Source organism: Stegostoma tigrinum, chromosome 1 (assembly GCF_030684315.1).
Source record: "Stegostoma tigrinum isolate sSteTig4 chromosome 1, sSteTig4.hap1, whole genome shotgun sequence".
Taxonomy (NCBI): Eukaryota; Metazoa; Chordata; class Chondrichthyes; order Orectolobiformes; family Stegostomatidae; genus Stegostoma; species Stegostoma tigrinum.
In genome coordinates this window covers 25,621,039-25,638,431 of record NC_081354.1, presented here as the reverse complement: position 1 = coordinate 25,638,431, position 17,393 = coordinate 25,621,039, and the positions used below count along the sequence as shown (strand labels likewise).

General features: G+C 41.4%; 1 protein-coding gene across 6 annotated transcripts in view; it reads left to right on the top strand.

Annotated features, from left to right (window-relative positions):
- The window catches only part of LOC125454788 (ETS-related transcription factor Elf-2-like), a 138,441-nt gene that overhangs the window by 60,911 nt on the left and 60,137 nt on the right, over positions 1-17,393 (top strand). For all 6 annotated transcript variants that reach the window (XM_048536022.1, XM_048535997.2, XM_048536013.2 and 3 more), the window contains 2 exons: positions 7,556-7,936; positions 14,248-14,413. In XM_048536022.1, the coding sequence (XP_048391979.1) occupies positions 7,859-7,936; positions 14,248-14,413 (244 nt within the window). In that variant the 5' untranslated portion in view covers positions 7,556-7,858. Of the gene's footprint in view, positions 1-7,555; positions 7,937-14,247; positions 14,414-17,393 lie in introns of those variants that run through there.

Here is a 17,393-nt window from a genome sequence, read left to right as displayed (position 1 = left end):
AATAGTTTGTGATTTTCACTTTGTTGGTTTTCACTGTTAGTAACTTTACTGTACAATGCCTGTGCTTGAACAGATAATGAAGGCTCCATTCAGCGATTTTTGAGCTTCACAAGGAATAGTGTTGACTCTTTCAAGGTTGGCTGGACTTGACTAAAGCAATGTTAACTTGAAAGAACCAATTTAAAAATTGTAACATGGCCATTGTTTTAGGATGACTTTAAGTGGGATGGGTTTTCCGTTATGACGGTTATCGTCTGTTCAGACTGACCTACAAATTGTTTCTCCGAAGCGAAAACCACGATCTCCATAAAGTCATCTTCAGTAACTCATTTTTACCACAATAGTGCGTCACATAACTTGAGTTGGAAGTTAGAACTGTTTTATGCCTAATAAGGAATGTCACTTTTTTACATTGAGACACCTCCAGAGTGGGTCATGATGCATGGTGAAGCACTTATTTCAGTTGTACTTTGCGTAGTTATCAATTTGAAATATTTTTCCCTCAGGCTAGAATTCTTCTCATGGAATGTGTGTTATAAATATCAAGGGCATTACAATTATAATGAGACACATAAGAGAGTAATAGGCAGCATGGAGGCTAGTTGAATTTTATTGCACTTGTAAATTACAAAGCTTGAAAATTACTTCTACAAATTTTATGAATAAAATTTATATTTTAGGAGGGGGGGAAAAATAGCATATTTACAAACACTGGATTAGGCTTTTTTTGATGTGTTATTGTCCTTTGGTGAATGGGCTGACCCAAGACTTGCACGAACCTTCCTAGTTTGTGTGGAGCTTGCATGTTCTCCCCGTGTCTGCGTGGATTTCCTCCTGGTGCTCCGGCTTCCTCCCACTGTCCAAAGATGTGCAGGTTAGATTGAATTGGCCATGCAAAATTTCCCGTAGTGTCCGGAGATGTAAAGACTAAGTGGGTTATCCATGGGAAATGCAGAATCACGAGGATAGGGTAGGGTAGTGGGGTGGGTCTGGGTGGGATGCTCTTCAGAGGGTCGATGTGGACTGGATGGGCCGAATGGCCTGCTTCTGCACCGGAGGGTATCTATGGCGCTGATGCTATTGTCGTCGCAATGCAGCCTCATGTTAGAGTCTGGGAACTAAATGACTAGATGCACGAAAGTAAGTGCAGTTGTGAGATTGCTCTTGAACTGAGGCATGTGTATTGCCGTGGGGTTCCAATCTCACTTTTAATATCTGACGTTTATAATTCTGTCCGGGAGGTTGGTGTGACCTTACCCCTGGCAAGAGTTAACTAGTTTTGATGAACGAGATTAACGTGAGAGATGGACTTGGCTTGTGCTGCCAAATTGTTTCTGCTTTCCTAATAGCCTACCTATCTCCTGTGGCTTGGTGTCAGATTTGGTCCAGTATAACTTCTTCTGTCAAGCGCCTTGGGACATGTTAATGCATGAGGCTATTATATATAAATGTGTTGTTCTTGACACAGCTCCAATAGTGAAATTCAGCAGATAGATTACACTTTTCTCTTGGATAGAGAAGGCTGGTGGGTGGGGAGAATTGCTGATCAAACCAGCAGTAGGTGCAAATACTCAGATGAATCTATGAAACTTGTCCAGTTGTTTGTCCTTTTGGATGAGATAAACTAAGTCCGTCTGTGAAGCTGTTGCTGGAACCTATTGACTGAAGTTCTCTGACTCTCTAGGTAATCTCTGCCTCGTGAAATACACTCCAATAATGAGCCACTTAATCATTTACTTTGCTGTTTCAGGCATTCATAACACAGACTAACTGATATGTTTTGTTCTTATTATATAAGAGCTTGGAAATTTCTTACGGCTGAGACGAGCGTTGTATAAATGGAAGTTAAGCATTGCGATAGGTTTTTGTCAGTATTAGATATCACTCGAATAAAGTACGTACTTCCAACCGGAGCATCTGGGGCAGAAAATCAACAGCATAGTTCTTTTTCTCTTCCAGTTGTTTCATATTTATAGCATTGTGCTGGTTTTCCATCTAATCCTATCAACAAATCCTTCAAGATTCCCTTCTGTGTTCGTCTAGCTCTCCCCTATATGCATCTCTTGCATTTAGTTCAGCTGCTCCATGTGGTAGAGAGTTGCTGCAATTAAAACTTGGGCGTTCGACCAGATGGTTTTTAAACAAAAAACCTTTTCTTTCCCCTTGGCTGTGTTTGAATAATACCATTTCATAGATAAAATCTGCCCAGCAATGTAACTCCCTTGTTTGGTTTGGTGGGATTGTGTGATTTGCAGATAGGCTGAGTTGAGTGTGGGGTTCTTGTTAACCTGTATTTCTGCCTTTTCTGTTTTATACTAAGCATGTCGATCGTTTTCTTTTTCAAAGTGAGTTGCACTTTCTTGGGCCTGTTCAGTCTGAATTGATCTGTACAGTCACCTCAATCATAGAGTGGCTGTACAAGTGAAGTCCCAGAGGGTTGCACTCTCCGAGAAAGAGAGAAAGGGCTGGTGGTGGTTTAAATTCAGAGTCACCATGTCTCGAGCAAGTGGAGAGGTTGAAAATTGGGGAACTTCATGATACCCTAGTACAGGAATCAAACCCAGATAACAAAGTGTGGGGCTGGATGAACACAGCAGGCCAAGCAGCATCTTAAGAGCATGAAAGCTGACGTTTCGGGCCTAGACCCTATTCTGATGAAGGGTCTAGGCCCGAAATGTCAGCTTTCATGCTCTTAAGATGCTGCTTGGCCTGCTGTGTTCATCCAGCCCCACACTTTGTTATCTCGGATTCTCCAGCATCTGCAGTTCCCATTATCTCAGGAATCAAACCCATGCTGTTGGCATTAGTGTGCATTGCAGAGCATCCATCCAGCTAATTGACATTCATCTGGATCATTCCAGACCCTAGTAAATAAATTAAAAAAAGTTATCCTCTTGTTATGATTGGGGCAGCAGTGTGACTCAGTGGTTAGCCCTGCTCCCTCACAACACCAGGGACCTGGTTTGATTCCAGCCTTGGGCAACTGTCTGTGTGGAGTTTGCACATTCTCCCCACATCTGTGCGCGTTTCCTCCCACGGTCCAAAAAATGTGCAGGTTATGTGGATGGCCATGCTAAATTGCCCATAGTTGTCAAGAATGTGTAAGTTAGGTGGGTTAGCCATGGGAAATGTGGGGTTACAGGGACAGGGGAGGTGGGTGAGTCTGGGTGGGATCTGATTGGGAGAATCAGTGTGGTTGGTTGCACCGAGTGGCCTGTTTCTACATTCTGGAAATTCTTTGCTTCTTTTCCTATTCACCTTTTTTAAAATGTAGCAAGTGACCACGTTGGACCTGCGAGTTGTATTCGCTGTGTCTTCTAAAAATCTTTTCTGTGTTATACAGTTTGCTGTGACTGGGTCGTGTGTGTTCTCCTTTGGCTGACTGAATCATCTAATCTTGTGGCCAGAAGTCATTTAAGGAAGATGGAGTGTGGATTAGGATGCCATTTTTCTGAATAATGGCTGCTGGCTAGCTTGAGTACTACTGATACTGTGTTCGAGAAAAGAGGTTGGCCCCCCTCCTAAAGTCACAGAGGCAGAGGTTGGCCCTATTCTAAAGAGGTCTGACCCCCTCCTAAATTCACAGAGGCAGAACATCTTTCAGACAGCTTGCTCTGACTGGAAACCAGGAGCAGGAATGAGCACAAGGAATTATTATATCAAATTGATGGCCTTCGATGACTAGAGTTGGTGTTCATCCCTCAGTGAGCGATTACTACTTGGCATTAAGAACATTAGTGATAGTGGGACAAAGAACGTATGTGATTCTTAAGATAGATTCCATGGGGGGAGCTTTGAATGGTGTAGATTTTATAGGTAGACAGGGATGAGGCCAGGAAGGGATTTAACAATTATTTTAAGTTGGAGATGATGGGAGACTGTTTGGGTCAGTAAGGACATAGGTGATGGGTGAATGCATATTTAATGTAGGGTACTGTAAGATAAGGGCTGAGCAGAAGTGTTTTCAATGAATTGAAGTTTATCATCAAAGGTGAAGAATGGGAGACTGGACGAATCAGCATTTGAACAGCCAAGTCTGGAGTTTCCCAAAGTGTGGATAAACATTTGAGAGATGATCTTGGGTGGAGCCAGGTAATTTTGTAGGGGTGAATGCTTTCTGATGGAGAGGACATGGGTTCAGAAACTCAGCGAAGGTTCGGATAGGATGCTCTGATTGTGACCTGCCGGGTTCCCGCTGAGACAGCGGGCAGGAGATTTGGAATTAGTGTTGAGATTCTGACCTTATGCCAGGATAGGCAAGGGTTTCTGCATCACCACCTCCAGAGAAAGCTGGAGCAGCCTGCCCACAATTGGCTGTCAGATGAGTAACTGGATGGGGTTGAGAGATAGGGTGGGGAGGCTGTGTTGTGTGATGCCAGTGGATAGTTAGGAGCTAATGCAATTTCTTCAGAAGTTGTTGCCAAGACATATGGTGAAGGAGGTAGGGTGGGGAGCAATGACTGATCCATTACGGATGACAAAGGATGGTGCAAGCTGGAAAGATGAGTGATTGCTGGATTGCTGAAAAAGAAATGAGAGAAGGTCACAAAGGGCAGGAGCTGTTTCCAGGTGAGGAAGTGTTGATGCAACTGAACACTCTGTTTTTGGGGTGAAGTCTATTTACATCTTGCTATCGGATATTGGATTTAGGGTGGGGACAGGGGTGGTGGGGGAAAGTAGGAGATGGTTAGTATTGGAGAAATGGTATGGGTTCTCTGTGCATTCCAGGATAATCCTGGAGGTGCAAGCCAACAGACCTCAAGATTTTGTAGTATCTCAAGTGACCCAGTCAGATGTATCAATCATTGAGCTAGCGAATCAGACACCCTCCTGACTGCAGTCTTGAATTTGAAGGACTGGACATGGGGCTGTGACAAGGGGAGAAATGAGTGGGAGAATGAGGGAATTCAAACCACACAGCATCAGCAAGATTTGAGACACTCCTGTCCTGATTGTATTCCAGTAGGGAACAGACAGTATCAAAGAGTGGAACTTTTAAAGTCTGTGATGACGTGAGATAAGAATGACTTCTGCGAGCAGTAGAGTCAGCTTGGAGTATCAAAGATTTAGCCACTCCTACGTTTTTTATTTTTTTGAATTGTTTGAAAGGATATTGCTTGCAGGTCAACTGTGCATATTATACAACAGTTTAAAAATTTGAAATTGAGACACTACAAGTGCAGTGATCCAGTGCTATTACAGTGAGGATATGCTATTTTAAAATTTGAACAAGTTTATTTTGGGCCTTTTGCCTTTCGCTACACAATTGGCTGAATTGTCTTGGGTTTTTCTGACCTGTCCCCAGGAAGCTTTTAATCTTTTGCCACCTGACAGATCAAGGGCATAAACTTGGAGGTGGTGCCCAAGTAGGAACAGTGCAAACAAACCAGGCTGGTATTACAGGGCATGTTGTGTAACTAAACTACGACAATGCGTTTTCATCAATCAGATCTTTGCCTTCCCCCTGTTACTTACACAGTATTTGTAGTACACCATGGAATTTAATGAAGCCAAGGGAACTTTTTTACAATTTGTTTGTGGGGGGTGTGGGTGTTGCTGGCTGGCCCTTAGTTAGCCTTCAGGTGATGGTGAGATGTTGCCTTGAACCCCTGCAGTCCTTGTCCCATGCTGGTCTGTCTGCTTCCATTTCGTCGTTTAGATTTCATAGTGATTAACACCGTTGTATGGTTTGCTAGGCCATTGCAGAGAGCAGCTAAGAGTTGACCGCATCGTTGAGAGTCTGGAGGCCAGACCAGGTGAGGATGGCAGACTTCCTTCCCTGCAGAACTTTAGTGAACCAGATGAATTTTCCAACAGTCAGCAGTGATTTCATGGCCATTGTTAATTCCACACTTTTAAAAATCAGATTTCGCCATCTGCTGTGGTGGGATTTGAACCCATATATCTGGAACATTAGAGACAATAGGAATTGCAGATGCTGGAGAATCCGAGATAACGAAGTGTAGAGCTGGATGAACACAGCAGACCAACCAGCATTTTAGGAGCAGGAAAGCTGACGTTTCGAGCCTAGACTGTACATCAGAAAAGGGGGAGCGGGAGAAGGTTCTGGAATAAATAGGGAGAGAGGGGGAGGCGGATCGAAGGTGGATAGAGGAGAAGATAGGTGGAGAGGAGACAGACAAGTTAAAGGGGCGGATGGAGCCAGTAGAGCTGAGTGTAGGTGGGGAGGTAGGGAGGGGATAGGTCAGACCGGGCCTCTCACCTGTCTCCTCCTCCCACCTCAAGCCGCACCCCCATTTCCTACCTACTAACCTCATCCTGTTCCCTTGACCTGTCTGTCCTCTCCGGACTGACCTATCCCCTCCCTACCTCTCCACCTGCACTCACCTGTACTAGTTCCATCCCTGCCTCTTTAACTTGTCTGTGTCCTCTCCACCTATCTTCTCCTCTATCCATCTTCGATCCGCCTCTTCCTATTCATTTCAGAACCCTCTCCCCCCTCCCCCTTTTCTGATGAAGAGTCTAGGCCCGAAACGTCAGCTTTTCTGCTCCTAACATGCTGCTTGGCCTGCTGTGTTCATCCAGCTCCACACTTTGTCTGGAACATTAGCTGAATTTCTGTATTAATAGTCTTGTGATAATACCATAATGCCATGGCCAACTGAAATCCTGAGCCTCCTGGTCTTGATCCAGAAATCCTGCTGAGTCATCCCTGAGATTACAAGTAGCAATACCCAAGAGTACAGAACTTAATGGCTATTGTGGTTGCTGAAAACTTGTAATTAAAATTAGTGCTGCAGAAACTCGGCACGTATGCCGAAAGATAGACAATAGACAATAGGTGCTGGAGTAGGCCATTCGGCCCTTCGAGCCAGCACTACCATTCGTTATGATCATGGCTGATCGTCCACAATAAGTATCCTGTTCCTGCCTTATCCCATAACCCATAAGATATGAGAGTTCAAGTTTCAAGCCCAAAATTATATTGTGCTCTGAAGAAGAATCAAATTGGACTTAAACATTAACATTGGACCTCCCTTCTCAGATGCTGCCAGACCAGCTGAGTTTCTCCAGCAATTTGTTTGTGTTACTAATTTATAGTTATTTCCTAAATTTATTTCTGGGGCTGTAGTCTTTCTTTACAAGCATTAAGTGTTGTACTGATTCAGCACTAATGAAGGTTAACATCAAGTTCAACAGCATCGATGAAATGTAACAAATGTCGGGCTTCTGATCTGAATAAAGCCCTTGCTATATCACTGTAGAGCTTGTTCAGTGTTGTAGTGTCATGTGGCCACTCGACTCACTAGTGCCCTCTGTTGTTCTTAAAAAAAATTAAGAAGTTCAGATGCCACTATTTTTAGTGTTTCTCTCAACTTGGCTACAAATTCAAAACATTAAACAATACCAATTCATGTAATGGAAAAAAAAGGGTTAGATATGAAAGTGTCTAGTTGGGAGTTCCTTGTCTTATTAAAATAAGAATATCTAAGTTTAGAATTCTGAAATTAAAAGCTTAAGGCTTTTCTTTGTGTGTGGAGCCTTCGAAAGTCAATAAATTAACCTGCTTTTTATTTTTTTTTCTCTCTTGTAGGTCCAGCAACCTTTTGCAGAGGTTCTTCTTTGCTGAAATGACATTCCTTCTCGAGCCATAAACTGAGAAAGTGGGATCTGGAAAGGAAACGTGCTCCGGGGGGACTTATTTCTATGCTGCACGTTTTTTTTTGTGTGTATGTGTGTCTTAGGTTTTGAAGAATACTTCTGTTGAGTGCTGCATGATTCTGTATGTGCTGAAAATGCGAAGGCCTTTTTCAGTTTTTGGCAGACACTGAGTGCAGCACACTGCTGTGTGAAGGAGGTTTGTGTGCACCAACCTTGAGGCCCCAGGGAATGTGCTATGACATCAGCGGTGGTGGAGACTGGAGGCCTGGTGTTTGACTTTGCCAGTAATGGAATGGAGACCCATCAGCAACAGGTTAGCACAGGGGCATTTCCCCCTTTATATCTGTGACAAACACCATGCTTCTGCTCTGTTTTGCTGTTAGGTAAATGCTTTTTCTTTACATTGATCGAGAACTAATGATTGCATTTCTGGAATTTTACATGCTGTCAGCCATTGGAAAATGTTGAGTTCATTGAATCAAAGCTGTTTTTCTTCATCGCACAATTTGTGCACATTTCTAATGTTGTGTGCTTCACTCCACAGCTATTAACTTTTAACATATAACCGTACGTGGAGCAGACTGGGCTTATTCACATTACTATTACCCAAGAGTAATTTTGTGGGTTTTGAGGCTTAATTTGTCACAAACCAGTTTCTTTTTAAAAAAAGTGTTGGGTTTTTGTGTTGAATTTTCTTTTTCTTGGCCGAATAGGCAAACCATATGTCTGGTTTTGCAGCAAGTGGCGGAATTTTCTAGTTGTCGGAAGTCCGATATTTAAGCATCAGTTTGAATTACAGCAGGGACTCAGGCTACTGTGACCAGTCGAAATCTGGGTGCTGACAATTTTAAAAATACTTCACTTCCAAACGTAGACATGCAGCGGGTCTCGTTTGAGCCGAAAAGGAGCTTGATTAGGTAATCTAAGTTGCCAAGTCATCTTCAGTAATACCTCCCTAACCAGCAGTATCCACCACTATGTCAGACCATGGCAGCAAATGCATGGGAACATCATCCAAGTTGCACAAATCCTGACTGGATGCATATTGCCATTCCTTTGTAAATGCTGGATAAAATTCTTGGAATTCCTTGCCTAGCAACAGTACAGGAGTACTTTCGCCACATGGAGTGCAGCAGTTTACAAAGAAGCTGACCGTTGGAGTCTCGACTAAATATAGAATAACCGAAAGCAGCTCGCTTGTTTCAAACAATTTGCACTTGCTAACTTGAGTTCGTAATCAAGACTAGAATCACAATGAAATACGGGGGAAGATTGATCTTTCAGATGAGACACTGGAACATAAGAACCAGGAGCAGGAGTAGGCCATCTGGCTGTTTGAGCCAGCCGCGCGATTCAACCAGATCGTGGCTGATCTTTTTATGGCCTCAGCTCCACTTAGCCATGCTCTCACCATAACACTTAATTTTTTTGAACTGTAAAAGAATTATCTATCTTTGTGTTTAAAAAAGTTTCAATGAGGAAGCTTCAATGACTTGGCAGAGAATTTCACAATTCCGTCCTAAATCTGCTTCCCCCTGATTTTGAGGCTATGCCCTTTTGTTCTAGTTTCACCCACTTCCCTGCTTTTATCTTATCTATTCCCTTCGTAACTTTTATATATTTTTAGAAGATCCCTTCTTTCTTTCACCCCCCCCCCCCCCCATCCCCATCATTCTCCTCAATTCCAATGAAAATAATCCCAATCTACCCAGTTTCTCCTCATAAGCCAACCCTGGAATCAACCTAGTGAATCTCCTCTGCACCTCCTTGTGTACCAGTGAATCTTTCCTCGAGTGAGGAGACCAAAAGACCAAGACTGCATGCAGGGCTGCCAGGTGTGGCCTCACCAGCATCCTATACAGCTGCAACATAACCTCCCTACTTTTAAACTCAATCCCTCTAGCAATGAAGGGCTAAATTCCATTTGCCTTCTTAATTACCTGTCGCACCTGCAAACCAACTTTCTGCAATTCATGCTCAAGGACACCCAGGTTCCTCTGTACAGCAGCATGCTACAAATTTGTTACTGTTCAAGTAATAGCCCTTTTCACTGTTATTCCCACCAAAATGGATGACATCGCATTTGTTAACATTACTCCATCTGCCAGACCTTTGCTCACTGACTTGAGTTATCTATCTCCTTCTGCAAACTTTGAATCCTCTGCACACTTTGCTCTACCATTCATCTTGGTGTCATCCGCAAACTTTAACATTACGTGTAGTCCCCAACTCCAAATCATCTATGTAAATTGTAAACAATTGCGGTCACAGCACTGATCACCAACCAGAAAAGTACTCATTTATTCCCCAACTCTTTTTTTGCTTCCAGTTAATTAACCAATCCTTTTAATACGTAGATAATACATGCTAATACATTACCCATAATGACATGCAAATTAAATCTCCATCTGTGCATCACAGTGGAAAGTAAAAGGACTGCTGTTCTATTCATCCGACCAACATCAGTAGCAAAATAATTTGACTAGTCATTGATTCCTGTGCTGTCTTTGGAACTTTGTGTGCTGACTAGCTGCCCTGTTTGCCTACTGACAGGTCATTCTCTGGCTTTGAGTTTCCCTGTCGTCTACCCGGTGGGGTATCCAGTTGAAACCCACATGAATGCGCATTTCTGCAGTGTTTGCTGGAAAATAATTGTGAGCAAAAGCAACTTTTCCAATTCCCTGGACACATTCTAACATCCTCAACCCTATCTTCCCACTGAGCTATCACCTGAAATCTCTTAATTTATTCCAATTAATGGTAGAAATGAAGGGATTCATGGGTGTATTTTAACGTGCAGGCCACTGTGTGCAATGCAATACAATGGACAATGATTCCATTTCCATTCTGTTTAGTGCTGGTCTGAAGGAGTTGGCAAACTGATTTATGGACTATATCTAAAATCAACAATAAGCAGCTGAGTCTGTTTCAACTCCTCTTTATTTAGTGTGATTCTCCCTGCCTGAGTAATACTTCAAAGATAGATGTTAATTTATTTGTTTATTAATTGTTTTAATTGCCTGTGGTGCCTGAAGAGGCAATCCAATAGTAAATGGCAAAGCACCAAATTCATTCGAATTTCTTTGGGCATGCTTTACAACATAGGCAAATTGTCATTTAGAATTTTTCACTTGGATGTGATCGGGAGAATATTTTAGTGTTAAAAATGTGACAGTACATTATTACTGAGGAAGAATTGCTCCTATAAACATGTGCTCTCAAATTCCAGCCTAATCAGGTTCAAGTATCATGTACTCTAAAGTGCTTGTAATTTATCCTCCTACATTTTAATCTGTGGTGTGTCATTCAAATCTATATTAGTGCTCTGAGCTCATGTTACTCATTATCGGTCACTCGCAGTGATTTTCTTTATCACTGTGTGTTGGTGAAACAGCAGATATACATATCTGTAGACTGGTATCGTAGTGGACAGACTAACACACTTTTTGAGAGATTTCCTCCTTCAGTTTATGTAATGCTGTGGAACCATGCCACTCTGTTCCTACCAAAATGAAGAGTACGTGAAGGGCTTGCCATTCTAGATTTGGTTCTGTGTTAAATCGGCCAAATGTTTTCAAAAACGGCAGTGTTAATATTAGACTTGGTACCTTGAAACTTTGCTGTTTGTTTTCATCTTCTACATGGGCGTAAAGAGGGAGGTGATTGAGAGCTTCCTTTCAATGCCTCAGTTCCCTTTTGACATTACAGTGCTGGATACAGTGTCAGCACAGATTATAACCTTGGACCAATAATTTCTTAGCCTAAATGTCATAAATTTTCCTTAGATCTGTTAAATCACTTCCCTTTTCCAGCCATTCAGCACATGGCAGAAACTCAGAATAGAAAACCAACTGCGTCCTGTTTTGGGTGGTTTCAGGCAGAAGGCTGTGCATATTTCTGACTGAATTTGACAAATGTCTTCCTATGTCCTCGGAGTCCTCGTTCACTTCGAAAAGACTCCTGTCAGACTGTTCACCTGGCACTCTGTTGTACAAGGACCTGGGGCCACAGTTGTTGAACGCACGTAATTTTCAAACACAACTGTGGCTTTTCCTGTTCTAATGTCCCATTAAGCAAAGTCTCATAGTGTAAAAGAGATTGGTATCCGAAGAGAGTGCCAAAGTTGAAGCAGAAATGAACTTAGACGAGAATGTGTATGATATGCCATACCGATACTTGTTACAGAACCTTTTGATTGTCTGGTTACGAAATTATTTCTGAGTTTTGCAGGAAATAGCCACACTTAGTTCAGATGAATCAACTTTGCGTGTGTGCGTGCGCGTGTGTGTATGTGTATAACTAATTAAACTTTCCACGATATATTGAGAGGATGCTAAGTCCTTCCTGTGGTGCTGTGAATGCAAACTGAGTCCCAAGCATTTTGGCAGAACCCAAAGTAAAATAAATACTAGTGTGTTTTTTTTAAAAGAGAATTTCATCTGCAGAAAAGTTACAATGTTTCTTATCCTTTTGGCCCAGTCTCAGCTTGCTGTTTTATTTCTGAATAAATGGAATTTTAATTTGTTTTGCTTTCTAATTAATTAATATTTTGAGTGAAATATGATACTTGTTTTTACTGGCGGTATATTTTGCTGTGTCAGAGCACACTGTGCATGCAAAAACAGGTGGATACCCTCCCTCACTGCTGCTTAAACCAGGGCTGTGAATGTTTAGTACCTGTGCACTTAGTTCTGTGGCTTTTTCATTTCCCACATCACGACGTATGTAGTACAGCCATGAAAAATTAACTTTTGACATGCCATACATTGCACAGATGCATTAGTTTTTCTGTGAGCTGCTGGTTGCCCACAAATGAAATAGATGGTCTTGCTTGCTGAAATCTAAATTTAATTTTCAGCGCTATACATGTGATCACCATCACACAAGTGGGCAAGCGGGCTTTGTGTATGGTTTTTTCACACAGTGAATATTTATTATAAGTGCTGTGAGCCTTCCATTGTGCTGGACTGCAAATTATTTCCACTAATTTGTGACTGTGTCAGTGTTCATAGCCTATAAATAAATAAAGTATAAATAGCTCCCTTGTTGGCTCAGCTAGGGCTCCCACTGTCTGGTGCTATACTGAGCCATTTGGATGATCAGGTCTGATGCAGCATGCCACTTGTGTGCATCGATTGCTAAGCTGCTTTTCAGAGCTATTCTTGCATGAAGGACAAGAATCCAGGCATGGTTTTCACTTTTTTTTTCTTCACATTCACTAGCACAGTTCTGCAAGCGAACTGGTGATTTGTAGAAATGTCTTGAGCATTTGAATGGTTTTACTTACTCCCTGGGCCATTGGTCAGCAGGTGTCAGTGGCAGGCTTCTGCAAATCTTTCGAGGAGTGCGTCAAGCTGGCAAGTATATGGTTGCTCTTTGTAGCCACGCTGTGACATGTTCATATTTGGTAATTGGGGATTAATCCAGCAGGGAAATCAATGTCTGTTCCATACTACAGCAGTGGGATACAGTGGAGGTGTACATCAGAGTCTTTAGTTTAATTATGCGTTGATTTGGAAATATGCTTTGAGATACATTGCCATACTACCCAATATTTGATACAAAACCTTTTGATTGTCACTTTACAGTAATTATATCTGAATTTTGTGGGAAACATCCTCACTTAATTCAAATCAACTTGATGTTTTGTTAGTAAAACCAATTAAAAATTGACATGCAAGTTTATCAGAAGTCCACTGCTTTTGTTCTTGCAGCGTGCCCCCAGTCATTCATGGTCAGAGTGTGACCCTTTGTTTTTGTCTTGGGAACTAATTTTCTTCCCTTCTGAAATGCTGATGCTTTATGAGGTGCCATTAAGTGAGTGCCAACAGCTCCCTGGTCTTTCCAGTGACTCAGCATGAGGGTACTGAATTAAAACGAGGCAACTAATGTCCTCACTGTCATCACAAACATGGACTTTCAGTACACAGTACTAAATGGTAAGTGGGATTGGGAACTCTGGATTCATTTGTATCCCTTCCATCTTCAGTCCAGGCATGCAGTAAATGCATAAAAAGCATTTTGGGAATAGAATCGCAGGCTGTCTCTCTAATGCTCACACACGTGCTCTCTCTCGAGTCTGCATTTTCCCTCTCTTGCACTCATTCTAGTGCATGCTCGTGCTCTGTCTCGTGCTGTCTCACGCTTGCATTCTCCTCAGCTTCTCCAGAGGCCCGCGTCACACCTTTGCATCAGTATTTCAACCTGTTGTTCATATAACTGGAACAGTTTCACAAGCTGTTGGCTACCTTTTGATCAGCTTGACATTCTGGCCACCTTGACACTGTTGCATCATATTTCATACCTGTCTGAAGTGGATCTCCTTTACAATTATTTCTGTCTTTTTCCCTGCCTCCCGTCTGGTTTATTGTCAGTGCTGCTCAAACAGGAATCTTGAGCAAAGGGAAGAAAACGGTAGAGTCTGCAGTTTATTCTTGGTTGTCACTCGTGATATTGGGATAAGTGCACTGAGATAGCAAATTAGGTGCTTAATTAATGGCAGAGCGTAGGGGGAATGTCTTGGTGCTGAATACAAGCACTTCAAGATCAGCACGGAATATTGTGCTTAAACTAAACTGAACATTTTTACAATTCTTCGTATTTTTGTGCTACTTTGCTCTGTAGGAGGCAGAAAAGGGTCCAGGCTACCCTGCAGTGATTGTGGAGCCAGTTCCAAGTGCCAGGCTTGACCAGGGCTATGCAGCACAAATATTGGTCTATAATGATGAAACTTATTTGATGCAAGATGTAGCGGAAGAGCAGGAAATTGAAACAGATTCATCAGAAACAGGTAAGAGCTACACTAATTACTTTAAAAGTGATTTGTAATTGTAGATTAAAGCACACTAAAACACAAGTACGATGTCAGAGTGGAGATGGAAGCCAAGGAAGTTAATGGATGTTCTAATAAATAAAAGTTCAATTTTAATGACAGTTTTAATGAAACTACTTAGAGTTAGTAAAATGTTGCATTGGTGTTGAACACAACCTAACTGAGAGAATGTATGTATTTTTTTTAAAAGAATATTATCGATCTGTATGGCCTGAAATTATTTTGTCTATTTCTGTGATGTGTTTGGTTTCACGTTTGAGGGAGAGACAAGGAACGTGCAGCCTCTCTGCCTGATAGGAGGTAAGTGAACGAATAGATCAGTTTGAAACCCCACCGAACCCACCCACCGGTAGGAAAACACCAGACTTGCTATGTATTTTCACAGAACAAAGGTGAGCTCCATGCAAGTACAAAGCAGTTAGCATTCATCTTAGGAGAAAGTAATCTGCCACCTTCTGGAACATCAATATATTGTTCTACTCTTTCTTCTGCTTTCTGAAACATACAGCTGTGGTTACTTTTAGCAACTGAACTGATGTTTTACAGAATTTATGGCACGTTAAAGGATGAATCGCTGGAACAGTATTGCACCCACTTTGGATTGTTTTACACCCTGAAGACATTAAACATTAAACTCATTCAAGAGCATTGTTCATAAGGTTGCTACTGCTCATGCCACCATGCGTTCCACTTGCATGAGTTAGTTACGAAGGGCTAAGACAGCCAACTTAAATCTACCGTTTGCCAATAAACATGACCTGCAAATTGATCTGATTTTAGTTTCACAATAAATTGGATCCATTTAAAAAAAAAAAAAAATTCATGTTTGGAAATTGTTCTCTGCAAAAAAATAAGTATCAAGGTTATGTTGGTGTATCTATAACCGTAGTCTGCACACAGCATTGCCAATGACAGAATGAAAAAGCGAAGTGTTTTCACACTCGTTTTGTTTTTGGGCAACCTTTGAATTTTCATTCATTGTCAATGTGTCTACAGCATGCATTGTCTCCTTTTTTGTTTTATTTCTGTGCATGTTGCTTGTTATGAATGCTAATTATGTTAAGCAAAAGCACTACATGTCTTGAAACCAGTTACAATCCCATGTGAAAGCATGCTGAGCAGGTCTGCAGCATCAATGGAGAGAGAAATAGTTAATATTTTAAATTACATCTTTAGACATGTTCAACTTAAAATATTAACTTTTTTTTCTCTCACCAGATGTAGATCTGAATAATTTCAGCATTCTCGTTTATTTCAAATTCGCAGTAACTGCTGCATTTTGCTTCCACGATACTGCTTTGCCTTGGTTTGACAAATTTTCAATGCTTTTTGTTGGCCATTTGGTGACATATAAAGTTTAGCGCAATATGTTTCTTGGTAGTGTGGAGAATTCTGTTTTAGCTTTTAAGGGTTGTTAGCTCATCACTTGTGTCAATACCAGATTAAATGTTTATGGGAAATAAACACACGTAACAGGACTTGATAAAATTGATTCATAAATTCAGCCACTACAGAACTTGGGTCCTTCTTCATTAACACTGCATCAACCATTCACTCTTTTATTCTGTTAATTTCTCAGGCGAGTTGCCAAACATGGCTGTTCCAAGTTAGTCAAAGAATCAAAATTCGGCAAAGTTAAATTTTTAATTTGGGCATTCTTCAAGCATTGAGTAAGCTGCTTCCAAATTTGCATAAGCTGAACCGTACTAATCTTTTTTATTTTTGAACAAAATTTCCCAGGCCTTCCCTACCTCTTCGTGAAACAGTGCCACTACTGAGAAACAAGTTAAATTAGTTTTCATTGGTCTCTTTTCCCAAGCCCTCATTCTTTGACCTGTTCAGCTGAAATTCAGGTTTTATTGTGAGAGGAATTGTGTAGCATTTTTGGCTTTCAACAGAGGTCACCATTAACTGCTCAACCTTGTATCCAGTCTCTTTCTGATCACAGCTTTACCAACTACAACCTGCTGTAACTTGTTCAAAAAGCAGATGAAATAGTTGTAACGGTAAATCTTTGGCAAAATTATCCATTCTGACAGATTGCCAGTATCACCCATAAAGTACAATTTATTGATAAAGATATTGATTGGACTTTATTCTGCGAACCTTTTAGTTGGTGATATATAAAGTTGAGTAGTGAGGTAATGGTTAAAGCTACGTCTTGAAGGTGGCTTCTGATCACCATGTAAATACATTTCAAAACACTGGAGTTCATGAATGCTTCATGTGAGTCACCCTGCCAAAAAAATGAAAAGGATGATGGACTCGATGAGAATCGAGATAGTCAATAGGTGGACAAAACCATTTTAGGCAGTGAGGAGAATTGAACATTTAAAGTAGAAGATAAACTCAGGCAGGAGCACAGAAGGGTTTGGACACAGCATGTGGTGGCAGAACAACAGTAGATGAAATATAGTGTAGAAAAATGTAAATACTGAATGTACGCTAGAGCTGTAATTGCCACACAAATGTTATTGAAGGATCTCTGGTTAAAGACCACCACAGGCTATAGAACCTTGAAAGACTTTGTTCAGCATGTCAAACCAACGCAAAGTGGCAACCAGCAAGCAAGCGAAATGTTTAGTGACAGAGTCCACACACAAATCAGAGGTATCTTGTTTAACTGTACAAAGCTGGTCACCCTGCACCTTGAGCACGGTTTTCTGTTGGGGTAACGAAGACAGAAGGGAGATGTTCAGGCGCTAGAGGCTTTGCAAATAGCGTCAGATCTGTATGTGAGGAAAGACCACAGAAAATTTAGTTTGGAAAAGAGAAGTCCAAGAGGTGATAGGTAAGATAGCTACAGGATTGGAAAATCAACAATACTAGATTCGTTGAAAAAGGAACATAAGGGTTTAAAAGGGCAATTGACTTAAAGGAATCAAGTCGAATGAGTCATAATTGGGAGGACAGAAGGAAGAATATATAGGGAGCTTAA